General features: G+C 48.4%; 1 protein-coding gene across 6 annotated transcripts in view; it reads left to right on the forward strand.

The window, feature by feature from the left end:
- The window catches only part of L3MBTL3 (L3MBTL histone methyl-lysine binding protein 3), a 120,937-nt gene that overhangs the window by 38,226 nt on the left and 66,357 nt on the right, over positions 1-16,354 (forward strand). For all 6 annotated transcript variants that reach the window (XM_077162880.1, XM_077162884.1, XM_077162885.1 and 3 more), the window contains 5 exons: positions 316-407; positions 3,662-3,766; positions 7,716-7,851; positions 9,374-9,465; positions 13,581-13,732. In XM_077162880.1, the coding sequence (XP_077018995.1) occupies positions 316-407; positions 3,662-3,766; positions 7,716-7,851; positions 9,374-9,465; positions 13,581-13,732 (577 nt within the window). The remainder of the gene's footprint in view (positions 1-315; positions 408-3,661; positions 3,767-7,715; positions 7,852-9,373; positions 9,466-13,580; positions 13,733-16,354) is intronic.

Below are 16,354 nucleotides of genomic sequence, written 5' to 3' on the forward strand. Positions count from 1 at the left end.
AGAAAAGTTTTTTGAGACTCCTGCTTCTGGACACTCTTGCTTCCTGTGGCTTCCCTGGTACTGTTCTGACTTGGTTTTCTGCTGCGCCTTTTGCGTTTCCTCTGAGTGTGAGAGCTTCTTTCCTCTCCCCTTGGAGCCATGGTGTACACCACAGCCCACTTCTTAACTCTCTTTCCTTTGGAAAGGAGCCGGGAAGGAAGATGGAGAAGGGTCAGCCCTGGGAGGGAGAAAGGAGCGGCAGAGCAGCTGGCGGTGTGGTGAGAGTTCGCCCCGCTTAGGTTTGGGATGACATCGTCTTGGTCTTTTGCCTCCCAGGTCTGCCTCCCAAAGGAAAGAAAGCCTGGTGCTGGACCTCCTACCTGGAGGAGGAAAAGGCTGTGGCCGTGCCCACGAAGTTGTTCAAGGAGGTGAGAGCATCGCGGGTCAGGACTGACATCGTCCTTTCCGTTGTCCGCTTAGGAACTGTGATGCGGCCCGTGGCTCAGACCATCCCATGCATGTTTCCGCAGAGGGACGGTCGGTCCTCTCTGTGTGCCTTCCCCCGGGGCCCCCGCCACCCCTCCTCACCCACTCCCCTCTCACCAGGTAGCAAGGTGCTTCTACTGCTGCTGAAGAAGTCTAGCACATAAAGGAAAACTGGCGTGGAATTTCATGTTAGCACCATGGCTTTGGGAGAATAAGACTGAGTTACCAAGGCTTCTGTACTGTCACAGCAAAACACCCAAGAACGAGTCGCTGCAGTTTTATTAATAGTAATTAAAAATTCTTTATCACAAGTAGTTAGAAGTGTGGGCATCCAGCAAAGTCCCACCCACTGGCCCTGGATTCAAACAGGGGTTGGCAAATTTTTCCTGCAAAGGGCCAGAGAGTAAATCTGTTAGAGTTTGCAGGGAGTACAGTCTTCATTGCAGCTCTCACAGGTGCTGCTGGAGCGTGAAAGCAGACAGGGGTGTTCCACAAAGAATGGGCAAAGCTGCGTCCCAGGAGAACTCGAGCTACAAAAGCCTTCACTGGACTCTGTGCCAGCCCCTGGCTGAAATGATTAAATTACGTTAATGATATCTGATAAATCCTCTGTGGATACCTTTTTATATATATATTATACTTAGGGAATTTTTAAGAAGTGATGAATAGTAAATATTAGGACGAGTACATCTACATTTAGAACATTTAATTTAAACCTAATAAATACTATAAATGAACTTATTTGATAGCCTTATTTTCCGGAATTCCAGTCCTTTACTGCATAGGCTTTTCCACTTTTTTTTAAGCTTAAATAGAGCTAATTACTTAGATCAGTAAGGCATTTGTGTAGTTCAGAATGCTAAGTTACTGAAAGAGTGCGGAGTAGTTTTCTCCCTGCCGGCCCAGGTCTGCCTCCCCTGAGGCAGTCACTGTTACTGTCCCTTCTGCAGCCTCCCTGGAGCTGGGAGCAGGAGGTCTGCACACATTCCTGTGGCCAGGCTTAAGCCTCTTGATCACCTAAGTCACGTACTGTTTGGGACTCAGCTTTTTTTTTAACGTGACAGTTTGGAGATTATTCCATCCACCACCAAGGGGTCTCTTAACCCTTTCCCGTGCTTTTGCACCAACGCGATGTCTTCCGTCCTCGCTGTTCTGTGACGACTAGAGCTAGTCCCTTTGGACTCATAGACGTACCTGTGTTTTCCAAATCTTCTATTCCATTAATGTTTTAGTGAATAACCTTGTACACCTGTCATTTTGCATGCATGAGTGTCTCTGTTGCGTAATTTCCTAGAATCTGCTGAGTCAAAGATGTCCATTTTTTAAGCGCTGATATGAAATGACAGCAGGGATAGTGATGCACAGGTGTGTCTCTGCTGCAGGCTTGTGGCCGCGTGTCACCCATCTTCTCATCTCCCCTCCTGATGGGTGGGATACATTTCACATGTCACCCACCTTCTCATCTCCCTCCTGATGGGTGGGATACATCTCACATGTCACCCACCTTCTCATCTCCCCTCCTGATGGGTGGGATACATCTCACGTCACCCACCTTCTCATCTCCCCTCCTGATGGGTGGGATACATCTCACGTCACCCACCTTCTCATCTCCCCTCCTGATGGGTGGGATACATCTCATGTCACCCACCTTCTCATCTCCCCTCCTGATGGGTGGGATACATCTCACATGTCACCCACCTTCTCATCTCCCCTCCTGATGGGTGGGATACATCTCATGTCACCCACCTTCTCATCTCCCCTCCTGATGGGTGGGATACATCTCATGTCACCCACCTTCTCATCTCCCTCCTGATGGGTGGGATACATCTCACATGTCACCCACCTTCTCATCTCCCCTCCTGATGGGTGGGATACATCTCATGTCACCCACCTTCTCATCTCCCCTCCTGATGGGTGGGATACATCTCATGTCACCCACCTTCTCATGTCCCCTCCTGATGGGTGGGATACATCTCACCTGTCACCCACCTTCTCATCTCCTCTCCTGATGGGTGGGATACATCTCATGTCACCCACCTTCTCATCTCCCTCCTGATGGGTGGGATACATCTCATGTCACCCACCTTCTCATCTCCCCTCCTGATGGGTGGGATACATCTCACATGTCACCCACCTTCTCATCTCCCCTCCTGATGGGTGGGATACATCTCATGTCACCCACCTTCTCATCTCCCCTCCTGATGGGTGGGATACATCTCATGTCACCCACCTTCTCATCTCCCCTCCTGATGGGTGGGATACATCTCACATGTCACCCACCTTCTCATCTCCCCTCCTGATGGGTGGGATACATCTCATGTCACCCACCTTCTCATCTCCTCTCCTGATGGGTGGGATACATCTCATGTCACCCACCTTCTCATCTCCCCTCCTGATGGGTGGGATACATCTCATGTCACCCACCTTCTCATCTCCCCTCCTGATGGGTGGGATACATCTCATGTCACCCACCTTCTCATCTCCCCTCCTGATGGGTGGGATACATCTCATGTCACCCACCTTCTCATCTCCCCTCCTGATGGGTGGGATACATCTCATGTCACCCACCTTCTCATCTCCCCTCCTGATGGGTGGGATACATCTCATGTCACCCACCTTCTCATCTCCCCTCCTGATGGGTGGGATACATCTCACATGTCACCCACCTTCTCATCTCCCCTCCTGATGGGTGGGATACATCTCATGTCACCCACCTTCTCATCTCCCTCCTGATGAGTGGGATACATCTCATGTCACCCACCTTCTCATCTCCCTCCTGATGGGTGGGATACATCTCACATGTCACCCACCTTCTCATCTCCCCTCCTGATGGGTGGGATACATCTCATGTCACCCACCTTCTCATCTCCCTCCTGATGGGTGGGATACATCTCATGTCACCCACCTTCTCATCTCCCTCCTGATGGGTGGGATACATCTCATTCAAATCTTATTTCATGTAACTTTTATGGATTATGTTGAGCATCTTTTTAAATTCATAAAATGCATTGTAAATTTCGTTTTCTGTGACTGATTACAGCTTTTCTGTTGATTCTTTTCTGCAGGATTTTTATGAGTGATTTATCTATTTGGCTGAATAGTCCTTTTTATTTTTTTAGGAATGGTATTTATTCCTGTTTTTGATGTAGATCCATGCAATAAAGTGCTAACGCTGCCGTCTCCTTTTGCATTCCAGTGTCAGTCGTTCCCCTATAACAAGAACGGGTTCAGGGTCGGCATGAGGCTGGAAGGCGTGGACCCCGAGCACCAGGCCGTGTACTGCACACTCACCGTGGCTGAGGTGGGCTTTGCCTCGTCTTCGCTTGGAGGATTAGATGACCGTGAGGCTTTAGTAGTGCGCTCACGTGTGCCGGGCACGGGGCTCGGGGCGTGCACGGGGCTCGGGGCATGCATGAGCTCGTTTGGTCTTCACAGGACCCTGTGTCTTGTGTGCTGAGGACGAGGGACGGGCTGACGGGCGTGAGCAATGCACACAGGCCCCTGCGCACGGCTAGACGGCAGACCTGGAGTTGAGCCCCAGGTCCGTCTGACTCCGCGGCGTTCGCGTGTACGGATCTTTAGCACGAGGACCACACCTGTAAATGCTTGCATTCTTTTTAGTGCTTCAAGGTAGCTCTGAAATCTGTAGAAGGAAAGGCCTGTGTCAGTGCATCTGTTATGAAGAGCACTTCTGTAATAGCCTCCTTCTTGCTCCCTCCCTGGAGCCGATGGAATGCATCACTTAAAAATTGTCCCCCAAATGCTCAGATGACCTGCGTTAGTTTTGGCCGCCATCGTGTTCTCTCAGTGACTGGCTTTGTAAGGGCTTTACGCCCGCAGAGCACAGCAGCAAGGGTCATCGTGGGCACAGGGAGTGAGGACGCACGTTGCAGAGTGTGCTACAGAGGGTGCCAGGTGCCATGCCCAGGGCTGTGTGAGTACTGAGCCGTTTCCCCTGCTGTTCAGACGAGAAAGCTGAGACATGGAGGCCAAGTAACTTGCAGGTTGCGGTACTGCAATAGGTCGTAAAAGGGAGCGGCTGGAATCTTCTGTTCATATGGAAAACTGGCGTGGAGCTTCATTTCCAGGTTTTCCCAGAGCGTGAGAGCCTCCGTCTGTGGGACTTGATGGGACAGGGTGTGCTTCTCCGCCTGGGGCTCGGGAGACTGCCCGACTGAGTGGGAAGGAGAGTCAGAGTTCCCGGCAGAGAGTTGGTGCCTGTCCTGCGGGGTGGATGAGGTTGCCCGTGGGGGAGGAAGAAAGGGCGCCTGTCCTCAAGAACGGCTTTCGTGGGCGGGCAGTAGAAGAGTGAGAAAAGGAGCCTGAATAGGAGTGGCTGAGGACAGATGGAGAGTGGGCCTTCCATCCCGGTCAGGGCTTTTAAGAGGGAGGGACAGCCGTGGCTAGCTGTGGTCATTCCCAAGTAGGGCGGGTGCGTGGTGCCCTCAGCTGGGGCAGTCTCATTGAGCGTTTGGGGTGGAAGGGAGCCTGTGAAGGAAGAAGGTTCAGCAGGTGTGGACTGCTTTGAGCAGCTCAGCTGTGCAATGAAGGGACTTGTGTAAGGTGTGTGTGCACGCACATGAGAGTGATTCAACTCTTGCTTGTGGAGGAGAGTATTTTTGTTTTCCTTAATGCTTGCTCACTGTGAAAAATTCAACTAGCTCAAGAATATATAAAATAAAAAATAGGTGGCCTCTATTCCAAGCCCCTTTCCTCATCCCGTGTCCTGGAGAGAATTGCCCTGAGCAGCTGACTGTGTTTCTCTTGAATTTCCTCTGCATACCCAAATATGTGTGTGTTAATTTTTTCTTTTTTACAAATCAGTTGTGTCATATTGTATGTAATATTCTGTAGCTTGCTTCTGTGACTTAATGTATCTTATGTATTATGGTATATATACATACCTTTTTCACTTTGGGATCCAGTTCATGGAACTATTATAATTCGTTTAACTACTCTCATATTGATAAGCAACTGAGTGTTTTTCATTTTATCATTATTACGAAAATGAGAATTTTTTTGTAATGAACATACTTTAATATCTGTGTTCATTTTTCATAAGCATTGTCTGTAGGCTCCATTCCTAGAATTGCCACATTAAAAGTAGTTACAGACATTTAAATTTATAATGCATATTGCTACTTTGTTCTCCAAAAAGGTCATATTCTCACCGACAGGGTATAAGAATTTGTTGGCCTAAGCCTGAAATGGCCTTTTCTTTTCTTTCCTTTCCTTTTTCCTTTTTCCTTCTTTTCCTCCCTTTCTTCCTTTTTTATTTTGTGGGTTGGGAAGAGACTGGAGATTGAATTCTGGAGACATCACTGGGGAGTAGAGTACTGGAAATTTGAGAGAAAGCAGACAATGGATACAGAGGGGTGAGACACGGAGGGGCCCAGAGGATTTAAGGAGGGACAAGCCTAAGCCGGGAGAGAGGAGCCGCTTGTAACAGCAGGGATGGGGAATGGATGGGTGCGGCCAGGTGCTGGCTGCTGGTCAGCTTGCAGGCGGACGTTTGAGGGAGCGTGTCTGATGCGGAATCTGAACCGTGGGCTGGGCGTGAGGGTGGGCGATGGTGGAGTGGAAGCTGAAGGAGCGGGGAGTGTTGGAAAAGGCTGATGTGAGGAAGGGGAAGGGAAGCCGGGTGGACGGCACGGAGGGCTGCTGTGCTGCCTGGGGAGCCCAGGACCCGGGTCATCTCTCTCGGGGCCATGCACAGGTGCAGAGGAGGGGCACTTGGGTGGATGGATTTGGCCAAGCTAATGTTTTAGGGAGGACATCAAGGCAAATATCTGAAAATATTGGCAGGACAGCGTTTTACATGCTTGCTAAGGGAGGACAGCTTGAGGTCAGGGGGCTACTAGGGAGAAAGTAGAAGGATGAAGGCGAGCTGCCAGAGTTCTCAATAAGGTTGAGAAAGGGGTGTGTTGGGGACAGCGGGGTCAACAAATGGGAAGATTGGAGAATATCTTCATTGAAATTGGATGTTTTTATTTCCTATCCGAGAGGCACAGCAGTTCCCAGGGAGGAGATCCATGGGATGTGTGTGTAAAGTGGGAGGAAAAGAGGGAAGCAAAGAAGGTATGAATGAGTCAGTGTGATGGAGACGTTACTCAGGAAGAGGAGGAAGACTTAGCCAGGGCTCTGGGTTGGGTGAGTGAGAGGACGATCTGGAGGTTGGCATGCGGGGTTACAGGGGGAGATGGGGGCCTTGGGGCCAGGCCTGCAGAGGCAGATGGAGGACCACAGGCCTCAGCAGTTCCCGGCCCTCCTCGGGCCATTGCGGGGGCAGGCAGCAGTGTCCAGTTGGCAGGAGGCTGGAGAGAGAGAAACAGGTGTGTCTCGAGGCAGGGGAGGGCCACTGCTAAGGAGGAGCAGTCCAGAGCTCCTTGTTGGCTTGGGGTGGGGTGGGGTAGCACACACACATATGCAAATACACTGACATAAATATATACACAGACTCACATGCATGCTTTTCTCGTAAACTGACTCACCCTGTGCAGTCTGTCCTGTCGCTTGAATTTTAATGCTATTTTGGAACTTCCCTGATGGTAACTGAGCTCCTTTGTTGCATTTGGACTGGCTTCCCTGGTCCTGCACTGCCCTCTCAGGCTCCTCGGTCAGCCTCTGAAGGTAGGTGCTCAGGACCGGGCTGGGGAAAGGTATGGAATGGCTCCATCTGAAGATTCGGAGGCCAGGCCGTCTCCCCAGGAGCTGAGGCAGAGTGTGAGCCAGCCCGGGTCCCACAAACCCTCGCAGCCTTCTAACTCGGGTGGGACCTGGGCCATTGTGTGGCCTCAGTTTCTCCCTGCCCATCCAGGTGTGGCTTGCAGGCAGGTGTTCTTACCCCCTCCCAGCCCAGCCCTGGTGGCGAGGAGCCTATTGGCTTCTCCACGTGTAGACTGCATGTGGCACGCTGTGGAGAGGAGAGAGCAGTGACAGGCAGTGCTCCGGGAGCACCGCACTGGCTGTGCTGGCCACGGGGGCTGCGGGGCGTCTGCCTCGGGGACTCACGCCTCACCTGCAGGCACGGCGCCTTGTGGCCCTGCGGAGTTGCTGGAACCCTGCAGCTCAGCTCCTCCCAGCCCAGTAGGCTGTGCCTGGACGTTTTGTGATTTGTTTAGTTGTTTTGTTGCTGTCCAGAAGGGTGGTTTAATTGACATCGGCTGGGTTAGGGTTGGTGCCCAGGGAAATGGACGTCTGTTGAGGGCTGTGTGTTGGTGCTCACCTGGTCTCCTGCTTCCCCTGCCCAGGTGTGCGGCTATCGGATAAAGCTGCACTTTGACGGGTATTCCGACTGCTATGACTTCTGGGTGAACGCAGATGCCCTGGACATTCACCCGGTGGGGTGGTGCGAGAAAACCGGCCACAAACTCCATCCACCCAAAGGTATCGTCGCTTGTTGGGCTCATATTTTAAATTCAATAAAAACTCATTTTCTTACATGCTAATTTGGAATTTTTAAGAATTCAGACGTTTTATGATCATTCAGATGGGCCCAAATTTAAGCGTATTATTCATGATGTAGAAAACATTTATTAAAATGTTTGACATTGTAAAAATAGATTCGCACTTAGAATGAACTGTGTCCATGTACTTATTTCCACGTAAACTCTCATTTTCGCCGTACCTGGCAAAATTTTTAATTTTTAGCTGCACATTTCCATGATTAGATGTACGGCCTTGAAAAAACTGTTTTTAAAAATAAATTAGTTGTAGCCAGTTTACACAATGATGCTCATTTACTGATATTTTAGAATATAGAAAAACTTGAGAAATTATGCGTTTAAATTACTGATCTTAGTGTTTAGAAGATTGGAAAAGAGACTGTGGCGCCACGAGTTCGTTTAGGTGGAGGTTGAACTAGCAGCGATTACTGCTGTTTTGATGGGGTTCTCCTCAGTATTACAATCCGCCAGCGATTTTTCCTGTTTTGTGTTTACATGAAGGTCCAACTTTAACAGGTATCATTTTTTTCAGTGTATCCCTAATGTGAAGGATACTACTTTTAGTTCTTCATTTTTCAGCTACCATATTTAGTGTCATTTACTTAATGTTAAAAATCCAAAAAGCTTGATATTTTTTGACCTCTCTCAGGGCTAGTGTTTTTTTAATGAACTAATCATCCTTGGTTTTAAGTGAAAAATTAATGGCAGAATGGTATTTTCAGAGGGTTAAAGGATTAAACAAAAAACACATAGTAAAGATAAGGGAGAGAAGGAAAGCTGTAAGCCTTATGTAAATCGAGCCCTTATAGATGATGAATTATTGGTTGTGTCTGTTTGTTGCTTCCTTCCAGGCTTTTGCTTCCTGGAAGTAGAAGAGAGCACATTTGCGGATGAAATAAATGCTCAGTTTCCTTTTAAAGGATATTTGGCTTTAATGAAATTTTGAAAATTAAGGCAAGGTTGTTTCCTTTATTGTAATTTGTAAACATGTTTACTTCCTAAACCTTGCATTGTTATTCTTGCCGTGAGGGGCAAAAAGATTTTGTCTGTTTTATTGCTATTTTTTTCCCGAAGTTCCCACAAGGTAGCCTCTCAAAATAGAACAGATGAGGGGAAAATAAAGAATTTGATTACTCCAGTTCACTGGTCTTTTGCTGAGGAATTCTACCAATACACGGATAGAAGTAGCGCTGTAATGAAAACAAGTGCATCTGGGTACAATGCGTATTTGCTTCCTTGCTGCAAAATATAACCATTACCGTTCATTCAGAACTGACAAAATAATACCATCTGTTGAAAATAAACATAGCCAAATCTAATTTATGAGTTAAACCTTAATTTTTTAAAAATAAATCATTTGATTGCTTGATTGAGGCATGTTGGATTTGCACATAAAAGTGGGAAGGGAAAACTAAATAAAATATTTTGTTAATTTACTGTCTGTTCATATGTGCTTACTCTAGGATATAAAGAAGAAGAATTTAATTGGCAGTCCTATCTTAAGACATGCAAAGCTCAGGCTGCTCCTAAGTCATTATTTGAAAATCAGAATATAGTAAGTACATTGAAAATCCTTTTCCTTTCAAAGGAGGTGGTTATTGAGGATAAATTATAAGTGATAACAAGGAACTATAATAAATTTTATTGTTTTGGCAATTAGAGTGCTCTTATCTTAAACTTTAAAATTAGATTATAATCTAATAACATCTATGCTGTAAAAAAATCGGGCATCTGAACAGCAAGCCTGAATAAGTGAGAATTATAATGAAGTAGCACAGTTAATGTAGGCTACTGTTTATGCATCTGTATTATTACAGCTGTATTTGCAGTAGAGCAGAAGCAAGTTTGAAAGTCTGCGTGTTTTCTCTCGACCTGTATTCCTACACTCTGATGCAGCTTCCCCTGGGGGGCTTCACTGAGGGGCAGCTGTACCAACGTGCCACGGACTTCGGTTCCGGCAAGGGGACTTTACTGCCTCACGTTTTGGGGACTGCCGGTCTGACATCTGGGTGTCCCTGGATCACGCCTCCCCTTCAGTCTGTGGGGCTCTGGTGGGGGCTTGCTGGCAGCCCCGAACTCAGTCTCTGCCTCTGTCACGTGGCCGTCCCCCCTCCCTGCCGTGTCCTCCTGCTGTGCCCATCCGTACAGCCTCTGCTTCGGAGGACACCGGCCCACCTAACCCAGTTTGGCCTCATCATCTTCAGAGACCCAGTTTACGAATGAGTTTACTTCCCCAGGACTGAGGGTTAGGTCCTGACCATGCCTTTTGGGGGGACGTGAATCAGTTCATAACCAGGTCCAATAAATTACATTCTTTTTCCTTGTCTCTGTTCTGATCTAATTGGGAAGAAGAGAGCAAGCAGGTGGAAAACCAAAGTGATGGGCGAGGCTGGGGGCATGGCCGATACATGCAGACAGGAAGCATTTTGATTCTGTGCCACAGAACCAGAGAGATTAGCTGCCCACCCTCCTCCCCCAGCTCAGACCAGTCAGGTAGCGCTGGCCAGGGTAGCCCTGCCTTGAACACAGAGCCCTGGTCCTGAAGGGCTGAGTGGAGACCCTGTGGCCTGCAGGCTGGCTTATTCCAGGAGGATGGCCCGGTCTGCCTTCTCAGCTCACCAGTCAGGTCACAGCGGAGAGCGGCCTGTGCAGAGTCCAGTGCGACTTTACTGACGAGGCCCCCACGTGGGAATAGGTTTCAGGGGTGCGGGTGGGCCACCTCCCCGACTCCAGATTCTCTCTGCTTGGGAAACCCTACTAACCTGTAGTTAGAGGGCATCCGTCCCACAGCTGCGATGTTCTGTGATTGGAGTAAATGCAGGCCCGGGTGACTTAGATAACCGAAGAAGAGGTGTGTGTGTCTTAGTGTAGGGAGCTAATAGAGGTAACAGGCTGGGTTATTTTTCTCAAGTCTCTTCCCCATGAGGGGCTTACCTACTGCAGTACAGGGCTGCAGGCCCGCGTGTGGTCAGTAGGCCTTCCCTGCCGGGGCCGGCCAGTGCGCTCCCTGTCGGGGCCAGCCGTGCGCCGGAGCGCGCGTGGTCAGTAGGCCTTCCCTGTCGGGGCCAGCTGTGCGCCGGAGCGCGCGTGGTCAGTAGGCCTTCCCTGTCGGGGCCAGCCGTGTGCCGGAGCGCGCGTGGTCAGTAGGCCTTCCCTGTCGGGGCCAGCCAGTGCGCTCCCTGTCGGGGCCAGCCGTGCACCGGAGCACGCGTGGTCAGTAGGCCTTCCCTGTCGGGGCCAGCCCGTGCGCCGGAGCGCGCGTGGTCAGTAGGCCTTCCCTGCCGGGGCCGGCCAGTGCGCTCCCTGTCGGGGCCAGCCGTGCGCCGGAGCGCGCGTGGTCAGTAGGCCTTCCCTGTCGGGACCGGCCCGTGCGCCGGAGCGCGCGTGGTCAGTAGGCCTTCCCTGTCGGGGCCGGCCCGTGCGCCGGAGCGCGCGTGGTCAGTAGGCGTTCCCTGTCGGGGCCGGCCGTGCGCCGGAGCGCGCGTGGTCAGTAGGCCTTCCCTGTCGGGGCCAGCCCGTGCGCCGGAGCGCGCGTGGTCAGTAGGCCTTCCCTGCCGGGGCCGGCCAGTGCGCTCCCTGTCGGGGCCAGCCGTGCGCCGGAGCGCGCGTGGTCAGTAGGCGTTCCCTGTCGGGGCCGGCCGTGCGCCGGAGCGCGCGTGGTCAGTAGGCGTTCCCTGTCGGGACCAGCCCGTGCGCCGGAGCGCGCGTGGTCAGTAGGCCTTCCCTGTCGGGGACCAGCCGTGCGCCGGAGCGCGCGTGGTCAGTAGGCCTTCCCTGTCGGGGACCAGCCGTGCGCCGGAGCGCGCGTGGTCAGTAGGCCTTCCCTGTCGGGACCAGCCCGTGCGCCGGAGCGCGCGTGGTCAGTAGGCGTTCCCGGAGCGCGTGTGGTCAGTAGGCCTTCCCTGTCGGGGACCAGCCGTGCGCCGGAGCGCGCGTGGTCAGTAGGCGTTCCCTGTCGAGACCAGCCCGTGCGCCGGAGCGCGCGTGGTCAGTAGGCGTTCCCGGAGCGCGTGTGGTCAGTAGGCCTTCCCTGTCGGGGACCAGCCGTGCGCCGGAGCGCGCGTGGTCAGTAGGCGTTCCCTGTCGGGGCCAGCCGTGTGCCGGAGCGCGCGTGGTCAGTAGGTGTTCCCTGTCGGGGCCGGCCGTGCGCCGGAGCGCGCGTGGTCAGTAGGCCTTCCCTGTCGGGGCCAGCCGTGTGCCGGAGCGCGCGTGGTCAGTAGGCCTTCCCTGTCGGGGACCAGCCGTGCGCCGGAGCGCGCGTGGTCAGTAGGCCTTCCCTGTCGGGACCAGCCGTGCGCCGGAGCGCGCGTGGTCAGTAGGCGTTGCCCGTGCACCGGAGCGCGCGTGGTCAGTAGGCCTTCCCTGTCGGGACCAGCCGTGCGCCGGAGCGCGCGTGGTCAGTAGGCCTTCCCTGTCGGGGCCGGCCCGTGCGCCGGAGCTCAGGCAGCCAGCTGTCACTGCCCCAGGCTCCCGCATCCCTTCTGACCCTCTGATGAGGCGATCCGTCCAGGGTTGGTCACCTGCCTTGAACTGTCTTCTTAAATTCTGTGCATTACTAGCTCGCAACTTAATCCTCTGCTGTGTTTGCTATCCCAGAGGCAGTTATTTCCCCTGTTTCTAGATTCCTCTTCCTCAGAATATTCAAATATTTCTGGTCAGAGCACTGATAAATGATTTTGGGACTTCAAATGCGTAGGAAAAATGTGCCAGTGGTGCCTGCCCTGCGATTCACTTACAAGCTAGTCTAAAATTTTCACATATACAGCAGTCTGCAATTCTGTAAGCCTAACTGTGTAATTACAGTAAAAAGGGAATATCCCTCTTGCTTCAGGTGGGTAGAATAATATCTGTGTACTTCAGTCTCAGCAGAAGGATTTTATTTTTTTAGAAGGGTAGTAATGATTTATAATGAGTTAGGATTGGCATAATTAATTACCAGGTATATTACTCTGAGCTTAGGATATGTTTCCTCACAAAAGGCTTTAAGGCGTTTATATTTCACTGTACCTCAAGCACCAACTCTTGTTCAACTTACATTGCTTTAGTTCCATGTCCCAGATGTTGATTGTATATGGGTTACAAACTCCTAAATGGCTGTAGATAGGAACAGGCAGTTGTTTGCTGCCATTGTAAAGCACAGTATCTGTAGTGTTAAACGAAACGGCGGCAGCTTGCAGCCTTCCTTTCCTACCTGAAGGTGACCTACTTTCAGTAGAGTACTCTTCTGAGAGATCTTTTCAGAAGTGGGAGTGATTTGTGCTGACTCATGCACAGTTGTAACTTGATTAAATGCATATTTGTGTGTCATAATTGTCATTGTTCAATCTGTAATCAAGGAAGAGAAGGGAAAAATGGGATTCTCAGGTGAATAAAACTTGCCTGATTAGAAACAATCGTCTGACTAAGGTACCGATAATTAAAGTTAATTATTTCAAACTCGGGTAGGGTGCGGATGTTGTAGTTTTGAGGATAGACGGTTAGCTGAGTGAAGCAGGAGGACTTTTTCTTATCTCTGTTTGTCAGAACGAGGCCTGCTGTGAAACTGGTCTGTGATTTTTAAATTAAGTGAAGCAAGTGATGGGTGCTGGCCCTTCCAACAGCAGGGAGAGAGGGGGACGTCTCACTGCTCAGTGTGTGCTTATCTCTAATTAAATCCGTGTGTTTGCGTAGACAGTGATCCCGTCAGGCTTTCGAGTTGGAATGAAGCTGGAAGCTGTGGACAAAAAGAACCCTGCCTTCATCTGTGTTGCCACGGTAACAGATATGGTGGACAACCGTTTCCTGGTGCATTTTGACAACTGGGATGAGAGCTATGACTATTGGTAAGACAGCTTCCGTTAGTGCGCTTTTTCATTTAAGGTTTCCTGAGTAAAGCAGGCGCATGGTTTAAAGATGATGATAATGCATAGCCTGTAACAAAATAATAATATTTTAACTTCTTTTTTGTTCTGTGTGGAGTGTATATCTAACTGCTTCAGTGGTGCTTTGGGATCTGATTTTAATTGACTTCCTACTGTGGAAGTGAGATTTAATCCTTACACACTCCACACTCCCAGCATACACTCACACGGGTACACAGGCACACTCTCATTTCCCACCTCATCTTCGGTGCCTCTGTCATTTTCTAGGAAGTTATTTTAATTTTCTTTTCATATTTTCATGCTCTGTACCTAATTTACTCATTTATAATAGCTACATATAATTGTATCAGTTGAGGAATGTTGTTTTTATCTGTCTAGTTTTTAGATATAATGCACAAAGTGGTGGGAGCAACATATGAAATTATATAATTATAAAATGATAAAATAATAATTATAGCCATTACATTTTGATTACACATTTGAAATAATGATTTTCCATACCAAATCATGTTCAGTGATTGCTATAATTCAGTTTCCTGGTGAAACAGACATCTCAGGGAGTAACTCCTAGAATTAACATTTTAAAATATTAAAATGTACAGTGTGCAACAAAAGATTACAAGATTAACAAAGAAATAGGAAATGATGGCCCATCCATAAGGAGAGGATAAAGTTACTGAAAACACTAGCAAAAAAGGTAAGAATGTGGATATACTGAATGAAGCCGTTTAAAAATTATCTTAAAAATGTTCAATAAGATGAAATAAGTACGGGAAATAACGTAAAGGATATCAGGTAAACAGTGAATGAACAATATGAGAAAAAAATTTTTTTAAAGGAGCCAAACAGAACTGCTGGAGTTAAGGACCACAGTAACAGAAGTGACAACTGCCCAGGAGGTTTTCAGGAGCAGACTGGAACTGACAGATGAAAGAATCAGCAAACTTGAAGACAAGATGCTTGGAAATGAGTCAGCTGAGCAGCAGAAAGAAAAATGGAACATGAAAAGTGAAAACAGCCTAAGGCAGCTATGGGACACCATCAGATGCCCCAATGTAACCATTACGGGAGTCCCAGAAGTAGAAGAAAGAGGCAGAAGGAAGAGTCAAAGAAATAATGACAGAGAACTTTCCAAACTTAGCAAAAGATGTGAATACGCACATCTGTAGCACAGAGAACACCAAAAAAGAGATATATGAAGGAAAATACTCCCCCTCATATATTGACCGTACAATCAAGTACAAAAGAAAAGGAGAGAGTTATGAAGGCTGCATGAGAAAAGCAATATATTGCATACAAACAACTTCCGATTAGATTGAGAACTGATTTCTCATCAGAAACCAGGGAGGCAAGAAGGCAGTGGTTTGAAATACTTAAATTGCTAGAGGAAAACAACTGCCAGCCAAGAATTTTTATATCCAGCAAGACTCCTTTTCAAAAATGAGAGAGAATGACATTTTCAGATAAAAACTGAGGGAATTTATCACCACTTGATCTGCCTTAAGAGCAATGCTAAAGGAATTTCTTCAGATTAAAAGGAAAGGACACTAGACAGTGGTTCAAAGAAGCATAAAAAGTAAAGATCTGTGATAAAAGGTAACCGTTTGGGTAATTATGTATAAAGTTTTATTGTATTATTTATTATGTAACTCCATTTTTTACTTCATACTGGTACTAATCAGCAAATTCATTAGAAGTGAGAATAAATCTGTATTGGACCTACAGTGTACAAAGATGTAAGTGGTAACAAGTAACAAAAAAGGTAGGGAGACAAAAGGGTATAGGAAAGTGTATGTGTTTGCTATTGAAGTTAAGTTGGTTTCAAACCAAATATGATTGTTGTATATTTAGGATATTAAAGTTTAACTGCACGGTAACCACAAGGGAAACAGATGAAAAATATATCCAGATAGAAATGAGAAGATACTCAATGTACTACAAAACAAAAGAGCAAGTAATATAAAATGAGGCTTTTATGGAAGTGAAGGACAAAGAGGTCTAAGACTTAGAAAGACCGAAATAGCAAAATGGCAGAAGAAAGTCCTGTTTCGTCAGTAGTGACTTTAAGTGTAAATGGATTAAGCTCTCCTGTCAAAAGGCAGAGATTGACAGAGTGGATAAAAAAGCATGAACCAACTATATGCTGCTTACCTTACAGTAAAAGATAGAAGTAAGTTGAGGGTGAAAAGATGGGGAAAACATGTCATGCAAGTAGTAACCAAAAGAGAGTTGGTGTGGCTATATTAATATTGGGTAAAGTAAGACTTTAAGTCAAAACAGTTAAGATGGGCGAAGATGGTCATTACATGCTGATAAAGAAGACAATTCAACAGAAAGATGTAACAGTTACAGTTATATGATGGACCTAACAACAGAGCCCCAAAATATATGAAGCAAGTACTCACAGATTGAAAGGGAAAAATTGGTAGTACTACATTAATAGTAGGAGACTTTAACACAACACTCTCAATGGATAGAGCATCTAGTTAGAAGATCACTGAGGAGCTACAGGATGTGAATGAAACACGAAACAACTAGACCTAACAGACGTATATAGAATACTGCTTCTCAAGTGCACTCGGT

This window comes from Tamandua tetradactyla, chromosome 5 (genome assembly GCF_023851605.1).
Source record: "Tamandua tetradactyla isolate mTamTet1 chromosome 5, mTamTet1.pri, whole genome shotgun sequence".
NCBI lineage: Eukaryota > Metazoa > Chordata > Mammalia > Pilosa > Myrmecophagidae > Tamandua > Tamandua tetradactyla.